General features: G+C 49.1%; 1 protein-coding gene across 2 annotated transcripts; it reads right to left on the bottom strand.

Annotated features, from left to right (window-relative positions):
- FBXO31 (F-box protein 31) lies at positions 1–24,932 on the bottom strand. 2 transcript variants are annotated; one of them, XM_085071398.1, is made up of 10 exons: positions 24,526–24,932; positions 17,682–17,753; positions 15,716–15,802; positions 11,428–11,504; positions 9,848–10,015; positions 9,127–9,201; positions 7,644–7,753; positions 6,817–6,970; positions 5,862–6,223; positions 1–4,642 (listed from the first exon to the last, which is right to left on the bottom strand). In XM_085071398.1, the coding sequence occupies exons 1-10, from the start codon at positions 24,905–24,907 to the stop codon at positions 4,420–4,422; spliced, it is 1,710 nt and encodes a 569-aa protein (XP_084927524.1). In that variant the 5' UTR covers positions 24,908–24,932; the 3' UTR covers positions 1–4,419. The 2 variants fall into 2 exon arrangements, with proteins under 2 accessions (XP_084927524.1, XP_084927525.1); XM_085071399.1 differs by lacking the exon at positions 15,716–15,802.
- Between the last annotated feature and the right edge of the window lie 185 nt (positions 24,933–25,117).

The following is a 25,117-nucleotide window of genomic DNA, read 5'->3' as shown; positions in this document are numbered from 1 at the left end:
TAAGTTCACAAAACTTTGCTTTTTATTATTTGAAATTGGAAAAGGCTCCTTGGGTAACAATGATCAGGTGTAAAAGTAACACACAGGGCTTGCTCAGCTTTCCAAAACTTGGGATGAAGTAGGCCAGGTGGTTTTATACATCCCATTCCTCTCAAAACCACCAAGGAAAGGACAGGAAAAACCACATCCCTTGGGCAGGTGAGGTGTTTAAACCACAATTTATCACATTCCACATGGATATCTGTGGTGGTGGATATCCAATGGTTTCCTCCCACTGCCCTCTGTACAAAGCAGGGATTTGTTCCACCTTCATTTTTAACACTTTACAGAGACTTATCCACACTCAAAACCTACAGGAAATGCCCAAATTAATCCATCAGTGTCATGTTAAAGTGGTGAGTGCAAAATACACGTGGGAACAGGGGAAGGGGAGTAATCAATGCCAAAACAAAAGTGCAGATTGCTTTAATTAAGCTAATGAACGCAGTCAATCCGAGTGCTCTTTGCCTCAAAAGTTCCAAGGATTTGCAATCCAAACAAAAACCACAATCAGACATTTTAGTTCAGCCCACAAAACACCCAAAGGTCAGTGGCACTCACAGTTTGGTACCTTTGCCTCCCACTGCACATCCCAAATAATTCACTGTCCCACTCAAGGGCAGCTTGAGCCTTTGGCAGCTGAACAGGACATTATTGGCCACGTGAGCAGCCAGCTACAAGACAGAGTTTACACATTATCATTCCCTAAACTAGCAAGCTGAGCCTAAACAACCCATTTCCACACAACACCCAACACTCCCACCGAGTTCCACTAGGTTTAAATTAATAAAAAGCGAGAAAAAGGTGACCACTGAGCCAGCTGCAGTTTGGGTTTTTCCCAGGAGCTGACACCTCCAGGCACAGCTGCACAGGAATTCCCTTCCTCCCCAGCACACATTTCCAATGTGTGTTCACTCCACAATGGAGCTGACACCCAAATTTACAAAAATTTCCATCCTTTTTTCCTCTCCCCTTAGTAAAATCCAGCCTGACAGATCCCTGGGGGAGGCAGAGTCTCCTCCAACCACGCTGCCTGAGCACAGCACATTCACAGCTCTCCAATCAAGCCCAAGGCAAACAAACTGGAGCTTTGCTGCTCCTGTTTTCCAGCTGGCCAAATCCATGTGTTTTGACAACACAGGGAGCAGGATGGAGGAGCAGAACTCAGCACACAAACCTGTCACTCGCTGCTCCTGAGCCAGAATTCAGCCCCAGGTCCTGCAGTGGCCATTGGGCTCCACAACCTCACTGCAAACACTTTGCTCAATCCAAAAGCCTCCTGCCAAGAGTATTCCTACCCCTGACAAGTTGTTTTCCAGCCTCGCCAGCACTTCCCACCCATCTGGGATGAAGAAATCCAGCCAACTGTCCCCAAGACTTCCTGCAGAGCCAACAGCACGAGGAGAAGTCGGCAGCAGAAATTTATCACCATCTGCAGGGCTCCACCACACATTATCCCTGTCAACAGCTCACAGAAAAGATCCCAACAGGCTGGAAAAACTGGGATTTGGGCAAGGGTGGTACAGCCTGTACCAAACATGAGCAAGCAGAGCAAAGCCCTGTCCTGTCAGCACTGCTTCCCACGAGGAAATGGACTGGGAAAGCAGGAGAATCCCTCTCAGCCATGGTGAGCAGATCCAACCTGCCTGCTCCTAAATCTGTCTCCCCTTTCCCAAAGATTTGGGAGCTGGGAGTTTTGATTCCATGTTATCCTGCTTTGCTCTGGAAGCACTGAGAGAGCTATGCACAAAGGAATGAGTACAGGAGCATCCCCAGCATTCCCAAATCCTTCTTCACAGCTCTCCTCACCCTCAGCCAAATCAGAGGGAATTCTCGTCTGAAATGCCACAAAAGCCTGCCAGGCTTGGAGCAGCAGGAGGTGAGAAAAGGCATCAGAGGAGGAACATTAATACCAAACTTGCTATTTGCTTTGCTCCAGACAGAACAAAGCCAGGGGGTACCAGCAGTTTTCCCTTTCATCAGGAATAGCACATCCTGACGTTTTGAGGCCAGCCAGGTAAGTCATAAATAAAAAGATGCCACTACAAGGGTGAGGCAGAGCTGGGAAAAATTCCCACAGCCTCCACCAAACCCTCCTCTCCAACCAGCCAAGCAGGTCTGGCCTTCAGGAGATCCTTGGCACTGAGGCTGGAAAGGTTCAGAAAGGACAAAAAGCCTGGAGAAGAGCAGATGCATAACCTGTGCCAGCAGAAAACAAGGTGACATCCTGTCCAGGTGACAAAGGACAGAGGCTACAGACAGGTCAGGACTTGGGAGAGTGAGCCAAGCCTCAGGTACTTGCAGGGCATTCAATGCAATCTGGATTTTAATCTCCACCAAAAAAAATTTAGTCGTGATTTTAAAGCAAAAATTATCAAGTGAGTTGTGTAAAACTTTAGGATTTGGATTTTTTTTTTGGTGGGGATATTGAAGGAAGGAGGAACCTGCAATGAGAGCTAAGGATGCAGCTGCAGAAGAGCTGGGTTTAGGGACAAGCAATGGGAACACCTGCCCAAGGGGACATTTCCCATCCCTTTGAGCAGTTAGAGAACACAAAGCAGCCAACAGATTGCCTGACAGCAAACTCCAAGATAAACTGGCCACTGATCTCAAATCACCTAATGAAGTCCTAACCATAGAACCATTGCAGTTGGAAAAAACCTCTGAGATGGAGGTTAACCAACTATTAACCCATTAACCCAGCACTGAACATCTTTAGCTGTCAGAAACCTGCACCAAACTGCAAACCTGCACCAAACTGCAAACCTGACACAAGTTTTGCCCAGTGCTCAGCTGCAGCAGAAGGCTGAGATGCCCAATTTCAGCTCCAGGTCACCTCTCTGCCCACTCCCCAAGGAGCTCCTCCCCTCCAGCACTGAGGCTTTTCCATTCCTCACAGAGCTGAAGGAAACAAAGCAAAAAGTGCCCTAAATCACCTTCAGCTTCCCAGAGGTTTGGAGAATATCCAGACAGGAATTAATCCTGTGAGTGACATGAGCTGCTGCTAGACATCTCTGCTGGAGCCTGGGTTCTCACACAGCTGAGGGAACACAGGAGAGCCAGAAATGGCAAAAAGCCCTTGTGAGAGTGAGAATAAAAGCTGTTCACAGGCACTGGAACTCAGGCAGGGACTGACACTTCTCCACAGAAGGGATCTGAAACCTCCCAGCACAGGTACAGGTCCATTTAAAGACCTAAATCTGCAGAGATGTAAAGGCAGAGGTTTGTCAGACACTGATGTGGGGAGAAGAGAAGGGACCTGGAGGTTATCATCACAGCCAGAGAGCAACTGCAGCAAAGGACTGTGTCAGTGCTGATGGTTTCTAGCACAACTCACAGCCTGGAGATGAGCACTGGCCAGGATTTTGCTGTCTGCTGGGAATCTGCTTCCTTGTCTGCAGCACACAATTCCCAGCAGAGCTCACCACAAAATCATCTGGGATGAAACAAGTGCAGCTAGAAAGAACAGGAAGGTCCTGTGAGGGGAGCAGCAGCACCCAGCCAGCAGCACCTGGTGTTCCAGGAGCCAGAACAAACCACACAACATGAGGAAAATCCCTTCAGACTCCAAAAGACAACCTGGACAGGAATGCCACCCCTGGGGTCACACTGGACCAGTGACACATGCCACCTGTTGCTGCCCATCTGGAGGCAAGCGGGCTCATCTCACAGCTGGGCTTCTTTCTGCTTCCTTTGCCTTTTCAGACACACTTTGCAAGATCTGAGAAAACCTTTCAGGTACGAATAAATCAGAACACGTGAGAGCTCCTGCAGTTTACACCCAGCTCCAGTCCCACAGCCAGCTGCTGCAAGGAGAAAGAATCATCTCTGTGCTCAGGGAGACACCCAGAGCTGGAGCTCCAGAAGTCAGGACAACGCTGCACACACTCATCTGCAGTAGGAATCCTGCCCTTGCTGAGGGAATTCTCCAGAAGAAACCACACACTCCAATTACCAAGCTAAGGATGCAGGTATCACATCAGCCTCTCCTGGCAATGCTGCACCCACAGAAAGGTTTCTGGAGAGGAGGATGTGCTTTGTCACTGCCTGTTCCTCTGTCCAGCTCCGACCTGGCATCCTTTTTGTCCCAATATAATCGTTTTTCACACTGAGGAAGGTCTGCTTCCTCCCCTGCAGGATCCCTTCAGCTCTACAAAGCACAGCCTGGCAAACAAGGACTGCTGGGAAGCAGCGTGGAGTGGCACAGAGGAGAGGGCAGTCTGGGATGTCTGCACTGGGATGTGTGCAACATTTTGGGGTAAAAAGGCTTTATTCAAAGTGCATGCTTTTATCCAGAGGTACCGAGAGCGACGACTCCCCACGGCAGCCCCGGCTGGGGAGCCTCTGCCACCCCGAGCCCTGTCCATCACCAACCACTCATCAAGTAGCCAGGGACTGAATGTTCTTGAGCATCTCATCAAAGGCCTCCCGGGAAGGCGCTTGGGCGTTCTGGAAGGAGACCTTGATGCGGCTGTAGAGGCTGAAGGATTTCAGCTCCAGCCAGATGAAGCCGAAGCGATCGTCGTCGAACAGGACGAACACTCCCGGCGTCCTCTCGGGGCTGGTGAAGCCGTGCCCAGCGATGAGCCCTGTGCCATAAAAACTGCAAGGGGAGAGGGATAAAATAAGTGTGAGGACAGCTACGATCTCCTGGTATTTAGTTAAAAAATCAGCACAAAATTCTGAGGAAGGCGCTCTGCTGGGTGTGACAGAATAGCGAGTTTTGCGCTCGGTTTTTCTATTAAGGCAAGAAATTCCCCATTGCTGATTGGAGGTTCTTCTCATCAGCACCTGCACACCAAAGCTGGGCTTTTTGGTAGTTCAGCCCCCTAACCCATCTGAGATTAACTTGTGCAACTCAAGGATCAGCACAGGCTCACATAATCCTCCCAGGAAAGCAAAGGCATGTTGAGAGCGTGACCGTAGAGGCAAAACCTAAAGGAAGGCAGAGAAAAATCTAAAAAGCAGAAAAACCTAGCAGGATGTGAGGAGGAATAAAGGTCACTCAAAGCTCCGAGCAGGCAGCAGGTGGAGCAGGGTTTTATCCAAGCAGAACTCAGCTGTGACAGCAGGAGCCTTCTGGGATTAACCAGCTCTTGGTAGGTTTTTCCATGAGCACAGCTGTTTGGCTGAAGGTCACCTGCCTAAGCCTCAGCTTTTGGGCTCTTTTTCCACACTTCATTGAGTGTGCTGCTTCACCAGCCTCAGCTCCCATTGAACACAGCTCTCTGCATGCCTGTACCTCCTGTCAGGGCTGCCTCAAGGCACCACAGGGCAGGGAAAGGTAGGAGAGAGCACTGTGTTCTTACAGCAAGAACATGAATGACACACACAGCAATGGGAAGCAGCTTGAACAGTTCTAAATATATGAGCTGGGCAGCTCTGGGACATAAAACACAGCAAAAAAAAAAGCGGGGTGGAATTCAGGAGAGGTGCCAGCTTCAGAAATAAATCTAGCAAGGAAGTGGGATGGCAGATGACAGTGTTGTGAGAGAGGGGAAAAAAGCAAAGCAGGGGAGATCAGGCAGCAGGGGCAGGAATCAGAGAGGCTGTGGATTCCCCATCTCTGGAAGTGTTCAAGGCCAGGCTGGACAAGGCTTGGAGTAACCTGGGATAGTGAAAATGTCCTTGCCCATGGCAGGGGTTGGACAGGACAGGCTTTTAGCTCCCTTTCAACCCAAACCATCCTGGCATTCTGTGAAACCCAGGCCCAAGGGGTTGGGAGATCCACAGGCAGGCAAAGGGCACACAAACTCAGGACACACCTCAAAGATTCCCCTTTCCCTTTCAAAAAGTGAGTGGGCCACAAAACCAGCAGTTACCAGATCCTGCAGGTGCGGGGATAATCCTCATTCCTCGAGATCACTCCTGCAGGCAGCACGAAGGGCTGGGAAGCTGGGGCCTTGTCCTGGGTCGTCCCCTCTGCCCCAGCTGCAGTCTCTTCCCCCTCAGCACCTTCTGCTCCCAGGGGACTGGCAGGCTGGGAGGAAGCTTGCTGGGAATGCTCCTCTTCCTCCTGCTGCTGCTCCCTCTCGCGCTCCTCCCGCCGGACCTGCTCCTGCACCTCCAGCACGATGCGGGAGAGCTCGCTGAAGTCTCGCAGGTTCTCGATGTCAGGCAGCTGCAGGGGATGTGCCAGGTCTATCTCCACAGTCTGCTGCCCAGCTGGGATGTTGGGATCTCCCTAGGGACAGGAAGGAACAGCACAGCTGCACACCCTGGGTGCTACAGAGTCATCATCACCTGATTTACTCATAGCTCACCCTATTCTACAATCACCAAGCTGACAACAAAAAGTCCTGCTTGGATTTTGTTTGCTGTTCTTTGACATCTCTGCTTTCCCCCTTTCCAGAAACGGAATTTTAAATCAAAAGTTGTACTTGCAAGGATGAAGGGAAGTCAAAGCTGCAGCTGCATTTCACCAGAATCTCTCCCTGCAGGGAGGAAGGAGCTCCCCTGCCTGACTTCAGTGAAGAGCTGCCAGCATTTGGTACCTGCTCCTCACACACACAGGGGATCTCAAGTGACCTGCTAGCAGCTGCTCACAGAAAAAGCAGCTGGAAGGGAGAGGAAAAGAAGAAGGAACCAGGGGGAGTCAGGAGAAACTTTGCAGAGCAGGTTCTGATTACTCTGCATGTGCAGAGATTCACCCAGTGCCAGCAATCCCCACAGGGAACAGGGTTTGGGCTGGCAGCTCCCAGAGAGAGATCTCTCCTGCGCATCCACGGCACTGAGAATACTTCAACAAGCACCTGAGAGAATGACAAACACACTCACAGTGATTTTAGTGCCTTTGGCTTTCCTGCCATGAAAGCTCAGCATGACAATCTCCAGCCCGTGGCTCCCGTAGGTGCCTTTGAAGAGACCTGGCTGGATGAGGTCCTCGGGGCTGCTGGGAGGGAGGTAGATGCGCCGGTAGGTCAGGCAGTTGCTGTGCAGGAGAAAAATGGCAGGGAAGTTAAGAAAAAACCCCTCAGCACCAGCAATGTGTTTGCATTCTGCTCCTCCAGCAGCTTGGGGATGTTGTCAAGACAGGCAGGATCTGTGTTGTCAGCAATGCAAACGAGCTCGGTGGATTTGCACTTCCTCCCTCCCTTCCCGTCTCTCCCTGCCATCCTCATGAGCAAACCAGGAGATTCCTGCAGCAAGGAAACCTCCTCAGCCCTTGAGATTCCCAGAGAACCTGAGAGTGAAGCATATTTAAACATCTGCTACAGTGAGGTGGCTGCTAATAGAAGCTTGGAGAGGTGGTTGAAATCCCCCAGTTTCTCAGGGACACTCTGATTCCTGCACTACAAAGCACACTGACTAATATGGATAATAACCACACACTCCTTGGGATCACAGGCATTTGCTCTGTCTTCAAATTAAACACAGCCAAATGACTCAAAAGCACCTTAGTCACTGTGCAGAACTTGAAATCCTATTCCTACTGCTGTCAGTCCACCTCATCTCCCTGTAGAGCTGGAAAGCACTGCAGAGACACAACATTCCCCTGGCTGTGAAAGCCCATGGAAAACCCTTATCTTGGGGGAAAATGCTCCAGTGAAGCTGGAAAATGCTTGTGAAGCTGCAGCAGCCTCACCACAAAGAGCAGGACTCACTCATATTGGCTGGTGTAGATGAACTTCATCAGGATGAGCTCCTGCATGTGCTCGTGGAAGATGTCCTCCAGAGTCCGACCCCACTCCTCCCTCAGCCACGTCCGGAATTCCTGCAGCACGAGGAGAAAAGGGGGGAGAGGAGGTGATTTCAGTGATGTGCCCCAAGATGACTTCACTCTGTGACTCTGTGGCAGCACACTGCACTGGCAGAGCCACAGACAGGGAATATGCTCTGCCCAAGAGAGAGGAATGTGGCTGGATTTGGGAACAGGCACGTGTTGCTGCACAGCTGGCTTGGAAATATGCTTAACCAACAGTGATCATGCTAGTCAGCACATCATAAATAGGCTCCCCTTCAAGTAAATCCCTGGTAGAACCATAAAACTCCTCAGAATAAAAGCATAAGCATGGCCTGGTACTGCAAAGTAGCTCATCTACTATTTCTCTCACAGCAACTCATTTCTGTGCCCACAAGCTGACTCCTGTGCCCTGTCCTGACGTGTTCAACATAAAAGAAAAAGCTTTTGAAAAGCACTGAGGGGTTTAGGAGGTTAAATCCTGCTGGTTTAATACTGATGCATCTAAATCCAAAGGGTGCTTTGAAAGCATCTCCTGAAGTACCCCAACTGCAGCTCTGACAAGTTAATACCCTGCCATGAGTTGGTGTGATAACAGCTTACACTGAGATAGCAGCCTGCCAAGTGATATTCCAAACCTGCCTGCTTTATCTTCCCCAGGCAGATCCTCCAATTACCATAATGCCACGCACACTTAACGTGGTGCTTTGAAAGTATTAAAGCATTTCTCATCTGCTCCAGCACCAGAAGACACTTAACTAAACCTTTCACCCAGCTGTTTCCCATTAGCACAGAGATATTTCACAGCATTCCTCAGAAGCAGCTGAAATATCATGTTTGTCACGTGGAACCAGCTGGCAGCAAACAGCAGTACCTGGCACAGGTATTTATCCTGACATTTATTCCTACACCTAAACACAGGTATTTGAGTCAGGAATCTGCCTGGTTGGGTAGAGCTGACACACACAGGAGAAAGAACCAAATGAAGCTTTTAATCCCTCGAGCAAGACAAGCAGTGGGAAGGTGCCTCACTGACCAGCAGGTATCCAAATGCAGCTGGTGCTCACTGTGTTTGAAAGATCTTAATTACACAGACAGCAGTGCCACACACATCAGTGCCTGGAGCATTGTGTGACGTCTGAGATGTGCTGCTGTCCCTCTCTGGACAGGAGAGGGACAGCAGCAAAACAGGAGGAGGGAGCTGCAGCTCAAAGAGCACCTTGTCACAAACCTGCCTGAAACAGGCAATCAGCCAAAAGCTCCCAGCCAGGGGTTTCATACATGCTCAATCACACAGAAATTAGAAGGGAGAAGGGCACCTCCCAGAGCCCAACAGCAGCTGAGAGCTGATCTTCAGGGAGAGACACACCAAGAGGCTCAGTGCAGAGCCCTGGCAGAGCACTCACCTCCTGCCTCCCCCCTGACATCCGATGGTGATCTGTCTGGTTGCACTTCGTGGAGAACTCATCCTTCTTCACAATCTGTAGTTACCATGGAGGAGAATGGAACAGGTTAGAGAGCTGTTTAGAGATGCTTTGGATGGTGTAGCTAAGACAGTTCATGGTAAATACTTTAAAAACAAACATTACTGAATTTGGTACAATAGAGAAATCATTCAGTGATACCAAGAGCAGCAGCTACAGAACAGAGAAATAAAAGCAGTAAAACCTCAAAGCACTCTAATGAAAATAACAGTTTTACGCTGCTTCTCCATTTCACCTTCCTCCTTTAAAGAAAAACCTGTCAGGAAGCTTTTGAAAACATCCAAAGGATGCTGCATCACCTTCTCAAGGTCTAACCATGGAGAGAGCTGCAGAACAGGTCTGTGTCTGCCTGGGCACACTCACCACTTCACACATCCTTCCCCCAGCCTGTGCACATCCTGGTGCTCCCAGCCCAACAGAAAACAGCACAACAGCCTGGCTGTGCCATTGCCAGGGAAGGAATTCAGAGCAGGGAAGAGCCCACACAACTCGTCAGACACATAACGAGTGTAAAGCTGGCATCCCCACACACAACAGGGTGGTGAAAGCCACATCCCTGAAACAACATTCTCCCAGCATTTTGATGGATCCATTTCCAGAGCCCAAGTGCTCACACCATGCTGAGAGGGGCAGAGGAGCTCACCTGGATGTGGCCATTGTGAGGTCCCTTGTGCCCATACATGCACTCCACCGTGGCACATTTCCTCTCCATGAGGTGAATCCTGAAGAGGGGCTTGAATCTCATGGGATCATCCACGTGAGGGTCGTGAGGTGGCAGGTACATCCAGCCAATGATGAACAAACCATCCACCTGCAGAGGGACAGCACACAAAACCCACCAGATCAGCCCTGCATGATTCCTAAAGGAGTTTGCAGCAAACTCTGAGGCCTCTTGTGGCCCAGGGCAGGAGCTGCACAACAGTTTGCTGCATTCCCAAACAGCTTTCCAGCCATTAACCCAGACCATATGCACTGCCAGCACTCCCTGGGTGAAGAGGGGATCTTTACAAGGCTTCCTGCACCGCTGGAAAGGCTCAGGCCTTTATTGCTGCAAACGACTTTGTTCCGGGTGCCTGGAGCAGCATCCAGAGGGAGAGACCACACAGCAAGTCAGACTCTAATTGGTTTGAGAGCTCCTGCTGGCAGATATGCCAGATGAATTCTGCTTCCCGTGATTATCCCTGCCTTTTGGATGAGGAATTATTTGGCTTTAGTACTCAGAGAACAGAGGAAGAAACACTTTCCTCTGCTAAGAGGCACAAGTGTCAATCCCCTTCCTGCACACCTCTTTCCCCTCAGGCCCTGCAGTTCCAGAGGCAGGAAATTCTCCAACCACAGGGATCTGACACCAAGGCAGGGCAGTCCCACAAATCTTTATAAGGTCACAGTGGTAGTATTGATGCAGTTGGATGCCCTCTTACACACAGTTCATGGAACAGAATCTTGCAAAAGCCAAAGGCCTCGTGATTTGTTACACTTCAACCTGGCAGTTACTGAACCTTGGTGCAGAGCACAAGGGCTTCAGGTAAACTCCTGGCTCAGCTCTCAACCAATTCAAATGTTGTTCATTAACTGCTCTGCCAGCAGCTCCAGAGCTGCCAGACTCCATGGATCTTGCAGCAGTGTCACTCTGCATCTGATGCACAAGTCTTAGACAGGACTGCTGTAAAGGTTTGCCAACCACACAGCTGCTAAAACCTTTGCAAAAGGTTCAGCTGCAGGCCAAGAAAATGAAGTGAACAGATTCCTGTGCTGACCACTGGAATATCAGCATTAAACTCTAAATCAAGCCTTTCCCTCAAATATTAATCATGTTTTCTACCTGCTCCTGGGGCTGTTTGGGGTAGAGCTGAAAAATAAAAGAACTGTCTGGAGAAACGTGGTGATGATGAAAAGAATCCCAGAACTATTTAGGTTGGAAAAGAGCTCCAAGATCATGGAGTCCAACCTGTGAGCAATCCCCACCCAGAGCAACGAGTGGGGATGGAGATTCCACCACCTCCCTCATTCCTATGTTTAACAACCTTTTCTGTGAAGAAATTCCTCCTGATGTCCAACATAAGAGAAACCAAAAAGAACCAAGGAGCAACCTCTGGGTCCAAACCACTGCATGATGGCTGACTGTTCAGACTCCTTAATGGTATGGAAATGTATAAAAGGTCTGGAAAGTATCAAAAACCACCCCTCAGTGCTCCAAAGGCCCAGGCTGAGGTACTCACTCACCACCACGTTCAGCAGTCCCCCGTAGGGTCCAATGTCTGGCTGCCACAATCCCAGGATGTGCCGGTAGCGGTGCAGCACTAGGGAACAGGGAGACACTCCAGTGAGCACATCCAGCCATGGAAATGGGATTTTGGGAATGAAATACTGCTCCCAGGCCTGCACACAGCGCTGACTGATAGCACCCAAGCTGCCTTTGCTGAGGAGAAGTGGTTGTGTCCAAGCCCAGCCAGGCAGTTCTGAGCTGAGGCATCCCACAAGCTCACACACACTGATGTTTTTTGCTCCCAGCCCTGTGGAAGGGCAGAACCACCTACCTCACCAGGAATTCCCACAAAACTTTTGCAACACGGTGCCATTAATGCAAACTGCATGATACCATCAGAGCTAAAAACAAATAAAAGCATCTGCCGCCTCCAGTTACCAAAAACACACTCGATGCTTCACACTGCAAAGCAAAACAAAATAGGGAAGGGCAGGAAGGCAGGAAGGAACAGAGAAATTTAGGTATTTTAGAAGCATTTCCCTGCCTTGCATAGACAAATTTGGCTCCAGAGTTAAGCATCCTTAAAAACAGCCACTGGGAGCAGGGGCAAAGCACATGGATCACTCCAGCTGGGGAGTCTGGTGGTGTGGCCAGCTCAGTCACAGCCTGGAAAATTCTGCAGAAGCAGCTCCACCCCAGCAGTGCCCTGAAGCTGCTTCCAAAACCCGCTCCAAATCTACTGTAGGACTTGAGGCTTCTCAGTTTCTCATCTCAGAGCCAGGTGTCCCTTCAATCCCACCTAAACAGAGGAATGTTTTCAGCAAGCAGGAGAAAAGGCTATTACAGAATGATCTTAAACCTCCTGTTGTGAGGAAAGCTTAGGGATGGGAACAGCCTCCAGTCCTTACACAGCCACTCCTCTCGTCCACCTAGTTTCCTTTTGTCCATCTGATTTCCTCACATGACCAATAACCTTCACAAGAAGACATTACACAGCCTGGCATTTTGGGCAGGAACAGCACATTATTTCCATGAAGATGGCAAGAAGGTATTTCACTTGCCTTCCAGTGATGTCCATGGCCAACTCAGAAAGCCACAATAACTCATTTTAACCTCCAGGACTGGCTTGAAGAACAGGTTTGGGTTTGCATCAGTTTAAAAGGAGAATTGTGTTTCAGTGCAGCTGGCTCCAGCAGCTTTGTTTCATTAATTACTTCAGCCAGCAAGAACTACAGGAGTGTTTTTATTCCACCAAAAGCAAGAACTTCCACAGAGGTTTAGAACAGCAGGGAAGGATGTCCAGAGCTGCTGCCAACTGGCCTGGAGGAGCCTTTTCCCTGGGCAGTAAACAATTTTAGCCCAGGGAACCAAGAGCTGCACAAACAGCACTGAGGCAAGCAGGCAAACCCAATTTCCAGCTCAGTAATTACACATTAATTAATGGGATGAGCTGCTCCACCCACCACAGTCTGCCTGTCTGCCTGATAAAAACGCAGCTTTTTAATTTATTATGATTTTTAGGACAGGAAATTAAGCTATGCAAAGGGGATGAGAATGCCCCAGCTCCTGTTAGAAGCAATTTCAGGAAACAGAGCTGAGTCCTCGACACAGGAGGCTAAAAAAAAAAATCCCATTCACTTCCAGAAGTTACTGGGGAAAATGCTGGTGGCTTGGCCAAGGACCCAAACAAGTCTCAAAGCAAAAGCACAGATCAGTTTTCAAGCCTGGGCTGTCTCTGGGCTCCAGCAAAACAGCAGCTAATATTCATTACAGGGAAAACCTGACGAATTCCATCCTTGGCTCTTCCTGGTAGGAGACAGGATGGATCTGCCAGTTGTTTCCTTTCCTGCTCCTCGAAAGAAAACAGCACTTGGGTCTTTCTCCAAGGTTTCCCACTGCCTGTGCTCAGTTCTGGAGAAACCTCTTGCCTATCCAAATTTCTGAGTCCACATCCTGCCAAATGCAGCAAAACCACATCCACTGGATGCTCCAGGAAAACCTTCATCCAGCCTGGATATTCCCCACGTTCCACAAGCAGCCCTGCACACTCTGCAGATGGAAAGGGGCTTGGAAAAGCAGGGAATGCCAAATTCCCATGGACAGAAGGCTCCCTGGGGAAGGTCCTGACCAGGAAAGATCCAATCCTTGGGATGCAGCAAGGTCTCTGTAAGCAAAATGAGCTGGAGCAATGCAAGCAGTGCCCAGGTTGGTGATAGCTGACCTGCTCAGGGGAAGAGCTCAGGGTAATCCAGGGGAGTTTAAATCCCTGGGGAAAGTGATCTGAGCTCACCTAGCTGGCACTGCCTAGGGAACACTGCCATGGAAAATCCTGACAACACAGCGAAGAAAAAGGGGAAAACGGACCACTTAATGGACCACACGGACTTAAAGAAGCATGGAATAACTTAGGTTTGAAAAGACCTCCAAGATCATCGAGTCTGAGTTTTTCCCCAAGGAACACAACAAAAGGGTTGCATCAGAAGTTTGGGGCTGCAGCTAAAGAATTAACAGCTGAGGGAGCACCACTAAATGTCATTTAAGAGCTGTCAAAAACAGCATGTTTGGAGCAAACATCCCATCTCCAAAGAAATCCATCATCTCGCAGCTCGGATGTGCTTCTCCTTGCCATCCAGCCCTGGAACACAGCTGGTGTTGACAGGCACCCCGGGATGCCAAACCCAAAACTTTGTCCCAGTTCCTGCTGCTGGTCTGTCCTGACTCACAGTGAAGTCCCCACCTCCCCTGCTTGGCTGCTTCCCTCAGCACAGGGAATTCTGCAGCATCCACTCCCTCATTAATGTGGGTGAGAAACTCCATTCCCAAGCAGCAGTGAGTTAGTAACTGCAGTCTGCCAAACTCTGCAGACCCAAAGGAGCATCAGAGACAGCTCAACACCCCCTCCAAATAAACACCAAACACTCCTGGCTTCCTTAATTGATGTAAACTAATCAGTCCTTCCCCCTCAATTCCTGCTGAACGCTGAACTCCAAGGGTTTAACTATTCCTCCCTCAGCACAACACGAGGAGGGGGGGAAAAAAAAAGGTTACCCAAAGTGAGGAAGGCAAATCACAATCTTTAAAACATTAGCAGAACGTTTCCTAGAGACAGAGATGGTGCTTAAAAGGATTCAGCGTGCAGGGAGGGAATTAATATGGGAACACTTAGCATTTCTCACTGCAAAAGGCTGTGGATTTGACTGTGGCTCGCTTGGATCATGACAAAGGTCTTTGCCTGATATTTTTTGGGAGGCCTCACCAGGGTATCTGAGCATTTTCCTCTAAGAAAGGAGCAACTCCCAATAAGCAGGGTGAGTGGTCCTGTTCTGTGAAGGGAGATCCTCAAAAAAAAACAGCTCAGTGCCTGCCTGTGGCAGGATGCTCCCCCTTCCCCCTTCTCTCTCTGATCAGTCCCAAAAAATGGATGGCTAAGTTTAGGTTGATAGCCTATTCAACAGCTATCTGGTGCTGGCAACTGAAAGTCTGAAAAGACACTCCCCTGTGGAATGTAGAGAGAATGTGAGAAATTTTCAGTGACTACAAATACACACTTTTATCCTATAAAAAGCTCATGAAATCTCAGAAAAGGTAGAAGCTTTCTACATGGACATTGGAGCGTGAAGTAAGCCTCTCCCCAGGTCTGGACGCAGCCCTGTGGTTACTGCCCTGGGATTGGGTGAGGAATTCCAATGTATTCCAGCTCCAAAAATTGGATTTGGTAAGATCATTGAGTTTCCTAGATTGTATTATTCCAGCTAACTTATAGGTACCTTTCTTAACTTGCATTTCAGCTAGCTCAAACAAGCATTTCTTAACTTGCATTATAGTTCAAGCAAGCATTTCTTGCATTTTTAACTATTTTTATAGTTCAAGCAAGGTTTTACCCCATAATTGCATTTTTAACTATCATAGTGTTGCAATTAGGCATTCATTGTGTGTTTATGTGTGTCAATCTGTTCTATGTTTGTATGTTTGTTATTTTCTGTGTCTAATAAATGGTATTTTTAGACAAATCAGCCAGATATCAAAGAGTCTTGCAAAAGGGACTAAGTCTTGGGGAACTAGCTATCTGAAAGCCTGCCAAACTGCAAAACCACATCAAACTCCTGTCTCCCATGCAAGACACTGCCCTGCTCCCGCTGTCACCCCGCAGGGTCACTGCGCTCCCCTACCACCCACCAGACCGAGCTGGTGGCACCTCCCTGCCGTCCCCAGGTGATCCCCAACCCTGTGCTCCAAGCCAGGGCACACTCCATGCAGCATGCCGGGCGGGCTGGGCGCAGGCAGCAGCGGCAGCAGGGTACGTACGGCAGGTGTAAACATCTCTGTACTCCATGTGCTCGTAGTCGGGCAGGATTTTCATAAAGCGCCCCGACTTCACCCGAGGGTTTATACCTGAACAGACAGAGCAGGGTGAGTGAGAGCAAACTCTGCTCCACTGGGATCAGTAAATAGCTCCATGGGTCTGGATCAACCACGCAGGGATGTCCAGCTCTCTCCTGGAGTTTGCTGGCGGTTGTTTCTGTCACCCCCAGGATGCTCACGTCAGCAGCATTTGTCACACAGAACTTGCTCCAGATTCCCACAGGCATTTATTGCAAATGGCAAAACTCCAGTGAGTTCCAAGTGGAATCAAAGTCCTTCCTCAAACCCTGCACTGCTGCTCAAGAACTCCAAGTAGCTCCATGGACAGCAGCCCAGGCCTTGGATTAGTTCTGCTCTCAGGCACTTGAGCTCAGTTCCCATTTTCCCACACTATTTCTCACAGAATCAAACTCAGTGAATGGAAAAAAGCCCCTGAGTCCTGCAGTAATACCAAATTAACTCCTCAGCAATTAAAGAGGTTTATGGGACAGTAGAGAAAATGGGGTGACATCACCAGGAAACTGCTCTGGGCAAAGAGCTGCATTTGAGCAGAGGAGCTGGGATGGTGAATCCTGAAAGGCAGGAAAGGCTGCCAGGCATTCCCAGTTTGGAGCAACCATCATTCCCAGTTGGGAGCAACCATTCCCAGTTTGGAGCAACCATTCCCAGTTTGGATCCAACCACTGCTGGATGGATCTGGACACAAACCTTACAGAGAAGAGCAGGAAAAACCATCACAGGGTGGTTCTCACACATCAAGTGTGACTCTTTGCTAATGGATGCCATGGATTTGGAAACTTCTCCTGGAGACATATGTGTGAGACAGATCTATTGCAGGTTATTCAATAAACAAAGGGATTACACCCAGGAAACCTGGAAACAGTGAGAATGTTTAGGAAAATATCCTAAAATAGGCTTGCCCTCTCCTCAGCCATGGCTGGGAGATGCTGGGCTAGAGAGTCACCACTGTCCTGAGCCAGTAAAGCCATTTTTACCCACAACTTGTGCATCAAAAGCACTAAATATCACTTTAGTATCTCTAAACCATGAAAGTTATGCAGTGAAAAGGGACCACAGGTGATGAAGAGATGTTGTCCCACTTCCAAATGGCAATGCAGAGCTGAGATCTGCCCTGGTTTGTGCTGGGTGGCTGTCACCACACCAAGAGATGGGATTAAATGGGAATTAAGGGAGGCCTTGAGGGCTAGTGGGATTTCTCTGGGGCCATCTGTGTGCTGGCTCAGCATCACTCAGCCCTCCCAGCCAGGAAAATTCGGCAGTTCCATCCCTAGTGTAGTGTGTAATAGGGAAAGACAGATATTAGGTGATGAAATAATTTTCCTGTGGATGCCCAGCAAGTCTACTAAAGATAGGATTAAACCCTTTCTACCTGCTCTTCTTACCAGCTTTAAGATCAATGCTTGAGGTCATTGCTGCTTCAAGGCTCCAAATAGTCCCAAAATGTCCCAAAGGGTCTCAAAAGGGTCCCAAAATGTCCCACAGACATCCCCAAAACACAGACACCTCCTGCCAGCCTCTCCTCCTTCAGGGAATGCTCATCACTTCCCCATTTTCCTATAGCCATTTCCTTTCACTGAGATCAAGGCTTAGAAAAAATACCCATTAATTCCTTAGCAAGGTCTGAAAATGGCAAAACAGGATGAAATGCTATCAACACACTTTATTAAAAAATTAAATTACATCCTCTTTTCCCACCAAAGGATTGGGAGGCACAGAAATCCCAACTCTTGGCACCTGCTTACTATGAAATGAAACTCCAAACATGTCTAGTTTTCTAGTGAATTCCTAGTGAAACCCCTGCAAGTCAGTCTGAATACCAAAGTTTAATAAATATTCAACATTTCTGCGCTCTCCAAATTGGTATTACTGGATTGGCTTTGTCACTTACGTTTGGCGTAAACATCTCGACAGGACACTCCTGTGATCTCCAGCTTCCTCAGGTTTTCACACACTCCATATTCTGCAAAAAACACGGGAAAAAAGGGTCAATTCTGGCACAAAGTGGGGGTTTAGACCCAAGGTCTTGGTATCAACCACTGAGATCTGCTCAGGTGCATTCTTGAAGGTGCAAAAAAGCAGACCAAGAAATTTTATTTTTGCTTTTAAAAACTGGATGCAATTTCACTGCAGAATGCAACACATTTTCCGAGCAACAAGCACACCATAAGGCCCAAACACACAGAGCAAAGTCACAGCTGCTCACACCTCGGCCAGGAGGAGTGTGAAATGTGGGAGACATCCCCACTCCAGCTGGGATTGTGTGCCTGTTTACAGCAAATCACCGCCCTGAGGAGCAATTAGCTATTCCCACCGGGGTACCCAACAGGGGGAAAACTGCTTGTTAGGATCCTAAAGGAAAGGTCACAGACTTGAAAAAGGATGGAATGGAGACATGAAACGTGTACAAATATGGTTACACTTGAAAGGAGATCAGATGGAGACGGGGCTGGTGTACAGTCAGATGCCTTTGATTGCTTCCAGAAGCCCCTGAAAACAAAGGGAGTTAAAGCTCAGAGTGGCTTTGAAGCAGAAAATGAGATTCTCTCCTTTCATTTTCAGGAAGTCAATGCTGAGCTTCTAAGAAACTTCAAAAAAAAATAAAAGCAAGTGCTAATGTCTCAATGGCAGAAATCCTCAGAAGAGCAGAGGGAGGAAACGAGAGGAGGGAGATCCCAAAAAATCAGCAGTGACAATGCCACCCTGCTGCAGTGACCCCGATAGATCTCAGTGCAAAAACTGCCCTCCTTGACATCAAAGCCATCTCTAGCACAGATCAAACAGCAGCTTTCCTCAGCAGCACAAATACCTGCCAGATATTTGACACAAAAAGGATCTGTGCAGACCCTCATCAAGCCATTAAATAAGGATTTTATCCTCGGCTGAGCATCCCTGAATTAACAACTGTGGCTGCAAAGCACCACCTAACGCTGGGAACCTGCTGCAGGAGAGAATTCAGGTTTCATACATGAGAAAAGCAGAAGTTCCCCTGAATTAATTCAGCCTCCTCCTGTCTATAAATACAAGCACATGATGAGAAAGCACAAACAGGGTTTATTATTCCCTGTCTCCAGGGAATACCCATCCTGCACACATCACTCTGGGCAAGGAGCAAGGGCAGCAAAGGTGAGAGGGGGCAGCAAGTACCCTTTATTTATAGAAATAAATATATTGATTTATAACAAGTTAAAAAAATATTATAAAATGAATAATTATTTATTATTATAATTTATAAATAAATTCACCTGGTATGCAAATACACAGGAAAAAAAGGGGAAAAAAAACCCAAACCTCCAAAATCAAGTTTGAAGAGCACCAAACCACAAAGTCACTTCATTTTTGCAAAGCTGTCCAGGGCTTTGTGGGCAGTTTCCAGTCTAAACCTTCCTGACACTAAACCAGTAAGGCCTCTGGGGTCTGGAAACACAGTGCCCTTCACCAAAAACCACCAAAGTCACAGCAGAACTCCTGCTGATTTCCTCCTGCAAAGCCAGAGGAAGCTCTGAGTGTTCCCAAGCCCAAGGTGGGCTGAGGAAGCACAATCAGGAGAGGCCAGACGAGCTGGCAGGAGGAAGAGCCCAGCACCAACAAACCATTTAGTGCTGGGGCTCTGCCAGCTGAGCCCTGCAGATCCATGAAAACTGAAAGCTGAGCTCCCAGGGAGGCTGGGAACGCAGAGCCAGAGCCCTCCAGGCTTTCCAGCACGTGAGGGATGGAGGAACACATCACAGGGGTGCAGGGATCAGCATGGAATGTCCCCAGCTGGTCGGAAAGCCTTTGGAAGGGGGCAGGAACAGCGTGGTTTGGGGACAAGAAACTCTTTTCCATGTGAGCAAAGACTCAGTGACCCCAGCACTGGTGAGATGTGCTTTTTCCACTGCAGGGAGATTGCAGGCAGGCAGTGAAGGGGTTTGGAGGGTGTGGGAAAGGGAGGATGCTGCCCAAATGGCAGCTCTGACAGCACTGAGAGTGACATCGCCTCTTCCTCCAGGAGGTGCTGGTTTTTCCCAAAGCTTTCTCCCAAAGCTTTCTCCCTAATCCCCAAATCCCTCAAGGTTCTGTGCAGTGCCATGGGAGATCCCCTACCTGCAGCCACCTCCCAATAACAGGGTGGGCTGGGAAGTGATGTGATGGCAAAGCTCCCCTGATAACCTGCAGTGCAATTTTAAGAAAGCCAAACCACTATTAAAGTGGTTGTAATTCCAATCTTCCCTGGGAAGATGCAAATTTTTTCCAAGTGACAACAAATTCCTTTAAATAACACAAAAATTGAGGATTTCTATACTGCTATGCCTTATTTGACATTAGCTATCCAAACCTTATTATCAAGGAAAAAATAATCTAATTTTAGTGTGATTTAGCACTCATTTTAAAACTAATTCTTATCCTGTTTTGGTCACCAAACAGCTACAGAGAGTGGAAATGCCACAGTGATGGCTGAGCTCCATAAATACATTACTGCAGCTCTTCTGACCCAGCTGCTCACATCAGGATGGTCATTTTATGGCAAAAATCAATCTTTTGCCCCACAGTGCCTAAAAACAACCCCTCCAAATAACATAAGCAAGAAAGGCCATCTCTTTGTAACCCAGAAAGCAAGAGGAACATAAATTAACAGCAAGCAGAGTGTCAAGATAATGACAGAAAAAGAAAACTGGTAAGGTTTTCTTCACAGAGAACAGAAATCCCTTTCCAAGAAAGATCTGAAGGGCTCAAGCTTCCTGGAAAATTCCACTTCAGTGCAATTAAATCTATTTTAAGGAAATGCATCTCAGTGCAATAGGCTCAGTGAGTATTTTTATTTTAAGGAGTTAACAGGCACCAAAATTCACACCCTTAGAAAATGGCTACTTAATCCTGCTTCCAAAGCAAGGCTGGAAATTGGTTTTCAAGTTCCCACTGACCAGCTGGGAAGGCTGCTGGAGTGGGTTTGTAAGGAGTGCTGATTTCCCAAACTCGGGGACAGGCTGCTGTTTCCATGGTCACATGCACGGGGATTTAAAGGCCTTGGAAAAGCAGTTTCCATTTAGCAGGAGCTGCACCAACACTTCTCCAAGTGTCATTTATTCCCTGCCCTGCTCCAAGCCTCACTTTCCCCTTTTTTCTCCCCAAAATAAGATGTGTCACCCCCTCCTCTGCATGGCCTATGCTGGACAAGGCTCTTCCATTCCAGAAAGAACCCCAAATTCCTGCTTTTCTGCTGCCCTTCTCAGCATGGAAACACCAGGGAGCTGTGTGGACACAGAGGAAATGAGGATGTCTGGCAGAGCTTGATCCCCTTTTGATACCATTACTGAACTTCCACTGTGCCCTGGCTAATCAAGCCCTCTAATTATCCATGGATAAATGCATTTCACAAGGCTGGACACAGAACAGAGGGCATAAAAACTCACTGGATTAGCCCAGACACCACAAAAATGGGAGATTTTCAGCACCGAGGAGGAGGAGATCTGATCTGCAACAAATGCAACCATTTGTGGAAAGCCCAAAGCAGAAGATGAGCAGCTCCAGATGTGCAGCTTGCACACAGCTCTGAAACCCTCTGAAGCAGTGAGAACAGCCAACCACTGCCAAATTGTTGCCTAAAAGCCAGAAAAGGTCATCAGAGATGAAGAAAAGCCACAGACTAACACACTGTGCACACAACAGTCTCCCAACAGTCTCCTCACTGAGAGTACAAACCACATTTCCCACTCTTCTTTTCCCACTCTTCTCCACAGGCACCTCTTTCAATTCAATCTGAAGGTCAGAAACTTCAGCTCCAGACCCAAAAGCTGCTGGAGGCTGTTTTCACAAACAAAAAGCCTTTTCACCCAAGCTCTAGAACTGGTTATTCTGCATTACTGGTCTGTTCCCAGGTGTCTGCTGCAGCACTTGCCCTGTTCTGGTTGAAGATGAAAGAAATGAAGATTAAAAATGGACTAGGAGGTGTTAATCAAGGTAAGTCAGGCCACCAGCCAGGGTGACACGAGCTTTAATTCTGCTCCTGCTGCAGAGATCAGCAATCTCCTATTTATAGACAACATGGAAGTGACTGCAAGCCTCTCCTTGCCAAGGAAGCAATCCAGAGACAATGTTTACCCCAAACAGTTGCAATGATAAAAGGACAGCGGCCCTGTCATGTCAGTGTTACACAATTCCCCCTGCTTCAGCCCAGCAGCAGCAAAAGCCACTTCACTTTCAGGCAGACAAGTCCTCTGGACAGTTGGAATAATCATGTTTTCAGGCTGATCTACAGCTGAGCTGGAGCAGAGCAGGGCAGAGCAAAACATCAGCAGTGCATGGATTGAGGGCTCCATCCAACTTGGGACACAGCCAGGCTGTTCTCACATCCTCACAGCATCTGAGGGAAAGTGAAAAATGACAAAAACAAAGCACTGCAACAACAGCTTCTCCCAGAGAAGCTTCTCTCTGCTCTGGGTTATTATAGGATGGTCTTTCCTGCCTCTGCACTGCTGTGCATTCCTAAAAACACGAGTATTTTTTTTGCAGGTGCACCTGACAGCAAGCTGAAGTTTCCCAGTTACTGCTGGACTTGGATGATCCTTGTGGAATTCTTCCAACTCAGGATGTTATTCTGTGATCATCAGTAGGCTTCAGAGGGAATAAACCACCAAAGCACATGTGTTCTTGCTCTGTTTTTAGGATGTGCAGCCTCACAAGACGACTCAGGCAGATACAAACACACACTGGAGCAATGACCTCAGCTGGGAATTGCTTTGGTTTTGGAAAAGATTATGAAAAGTGATGACTTTTTATGTTTGACTCTCACACAGCCACCACTGTATGGCTGTGAAGAAACACAGCACAGAATATTTGAAGTTTTAAATGTGTATTTATACGCCAACACCTGATGTTTACCCACAAAATAATGCCTGATTTTATACTCATTTGCACAACTACTCAAAGTTACAGTCCAACCACAGCAGAGCAAAATGCAAAGCACCACCAGGAGCCTGAGAAGTCCAGCTGAGGAACTGCTTGGAAAACCAGGGCTGGTTAAAAGATTCAGTATCAGTTTCACCATTGCAGGAACATTTTGGCCAGGAACTGTCCCTTATCTGCTCAGCACAGCCTGGGCACCTGCCTTTGGTACAAGATCCTCCTCAGCCACACCTGCAGCCACCAAGGCACTCTGATAGTGCTTGGAATGGACATCTTGGAAAACAGGGGAAATAATGTGCAAAAAGAATCAAAATTTGGTTTATGCACCTCTCACCTGGTAGTTAGTTAAGGGCCATAGACAAAAGTGTAGTCCTGATACCTTCCTTTCCTGTTCAGTTTAATTTTAGCCATACCAATTCCACTGTTTCCTTCATTTCCTTAAATTTCAGCTGAGCTTTTGAACACTGCTTTATTTACTGGAAAAAAAATCCATGGAGCACACATGAACTAGATAGATAAATAAATGTATTTCTCCATCAGGCTTCCCATACAAGCCAACCCAGCCTATATTTAAAAGTCCCATATATTTCTATATAAACATTCTGCCATGATCATAACCCATTCAAATAATTCATCAGTGAAGTTCTACACACCATTCATCAAATCCACATGCATCCATGAGGGCTCTAAGTCACTAGAGGAGTGTAAGGAAAGAATTAATACCACTTCATTAGCATGTCTCCTAAACTCAATGTTAAATTATTGGGACAATGCTGAACTATGAAATCAGAATGCTTTGGTTTACATTTTCCAGGTGCAGCCTTTGTATTGTCCAAAGGTTTTTGAACAGTGCTGATAAGGCATGAATTAATTTCAGGCACTCCAACAGATCCCACTGCAGGCAGCCACTGACATACCCAAACCTCATCCCTGTGCCCTCAGAGGTACTAAAAACAGAAAGCAAACAGGGAAATACACATGACTTCATGTGCTGGCAGCAGGAGAAGCTGGCAGGCTGGCAGTGTTTGGAGAGACGATGAGCACAGCAAGGCAGACCTTGGGAGGTGAGACAGGACTGGATTAACAAACAGAAGACATAGAGCCACAACGGTGGGAGGAAGAGGATGAGGAGTAATGAGGGAGAACTGCAGCCTCACAGAGCAGGATGGAGGGAAAAACACCTCCCAGGCCTTCACAACACTGCAGCACAGCATCCTGGCAGCAGAGGATCCCTGGAAAACGCACACACCAGCCTGGAGCCTCTCCACACCTGGCTCTGCACTTCCCCAGAGGATGCTCTTATCCAGGCCTGCCCTCGTCCTGCACCCAGCAGGCTCCCTGCTCCCGGTGTATCCGCTGTCTCCATGGCTCCAGCAATCCCAAGAGCCCCTTTCTTCCCCGGGGCAGGGGCTGAGCATTCCCTGTCCTCTATGCCGAAATCCCCCATCCTCAAACTCCCCCACTGATGATGGAGGCATCCCCTCCAGGGCCTGCTCTCACCCCATTCCTCCCCTCCAGCTGCCCCCGGGGGACAACCACAGCTCGATATCCCACGCCACGAAGGGACCGTGCCCCAGGGTGGACAATTCTCCATGGTCATGGCCCCACAGCCCGTAGCTCTTCCCCGCACCCCCAGAGCCCAGCCCTGCAGGAGCCCCACTCCATCCCCTCCCGCGTCCTCCAGGCCCCTGCAGCCCAGAGCCGGGTGTCCCTGCAGCCCCCAGCCGGGTGTCCCTGCAGCCCCGAGAGCCGGGTGCCCCTGCAGCCCCGGGAGAGAGCCGGGTGTCCCTGCAGCCCCCAGCCGGGTGTCCCTGCAGCCCGGGCCCGCGCATCCCTCGGGCCGGCGGTACCTTCGCGGCAGCGCCTCCGCCAGATCGTGTCGGTGCGGAGGATGCGGCGGAAGGTGGTGCAGACGCGGGCCAGGTTGGGCAGGTCGGTACCGGGCAGGGAACCGAAGATCTGCACCAGGAGCTCCGGGGGCAGCTCCAGCAGGGACAGCGGGGCCCGCCCGGCGGGGCCGGCCTCGATGACAGGCGGCAAGGGCCGCCCGCCCTCAATGCGCTCCGCCACCTCCTCGTCCTCCGTGCCGCCGCCGCCGCCGCCCGCTTCCTCGGGGTCCGTATCGGTGTCGGGCTCGCTGTCGGCGGCCCCGCGGCGCTGCTCCCTCGCCGCCCCGCGCCGGCGGCAGCCGCGGGCCGGCCCGACACCGCACAGCCGTGCGCACACCGCCATGGCCGCCACGGCTCTGACCGCGGCTCGGGGGCGCGCCACCGTGCCCGCCGCTGACCCCGCCCACCGCAAAGCTCCGCCAATCACCACCGCCATTCCCGCCCCTGGGCCACGCCTACCGCGCGGCTCCGCCAATCACCGCCACATAATGAGGCCGCGCCACGCCCCCGCCGGTAGCGGATGCTGTTCCCTAACCGGCAAAACCAGAGTGCG

This window comes from Lichenostomus cassidix, chromosome 11 (genome assembly GCF_008360975.1).
Source record: "Lichenostomus cassidix isolate B80296 chromosome 11, HeHo_3.0, whole genome shotgun sequence".
NCBI classification, from domain to species: Eukaryota; Metazoa; Chordata; class Aves; order Passeriformes; family Meliphagidae; genus Lichenostomus; species Lichenostomus cassidix.
Note: the sequence above shows the minus strand (reverse complement) of the source record. Positions and strands in the feature narration are given on the sequence as shown.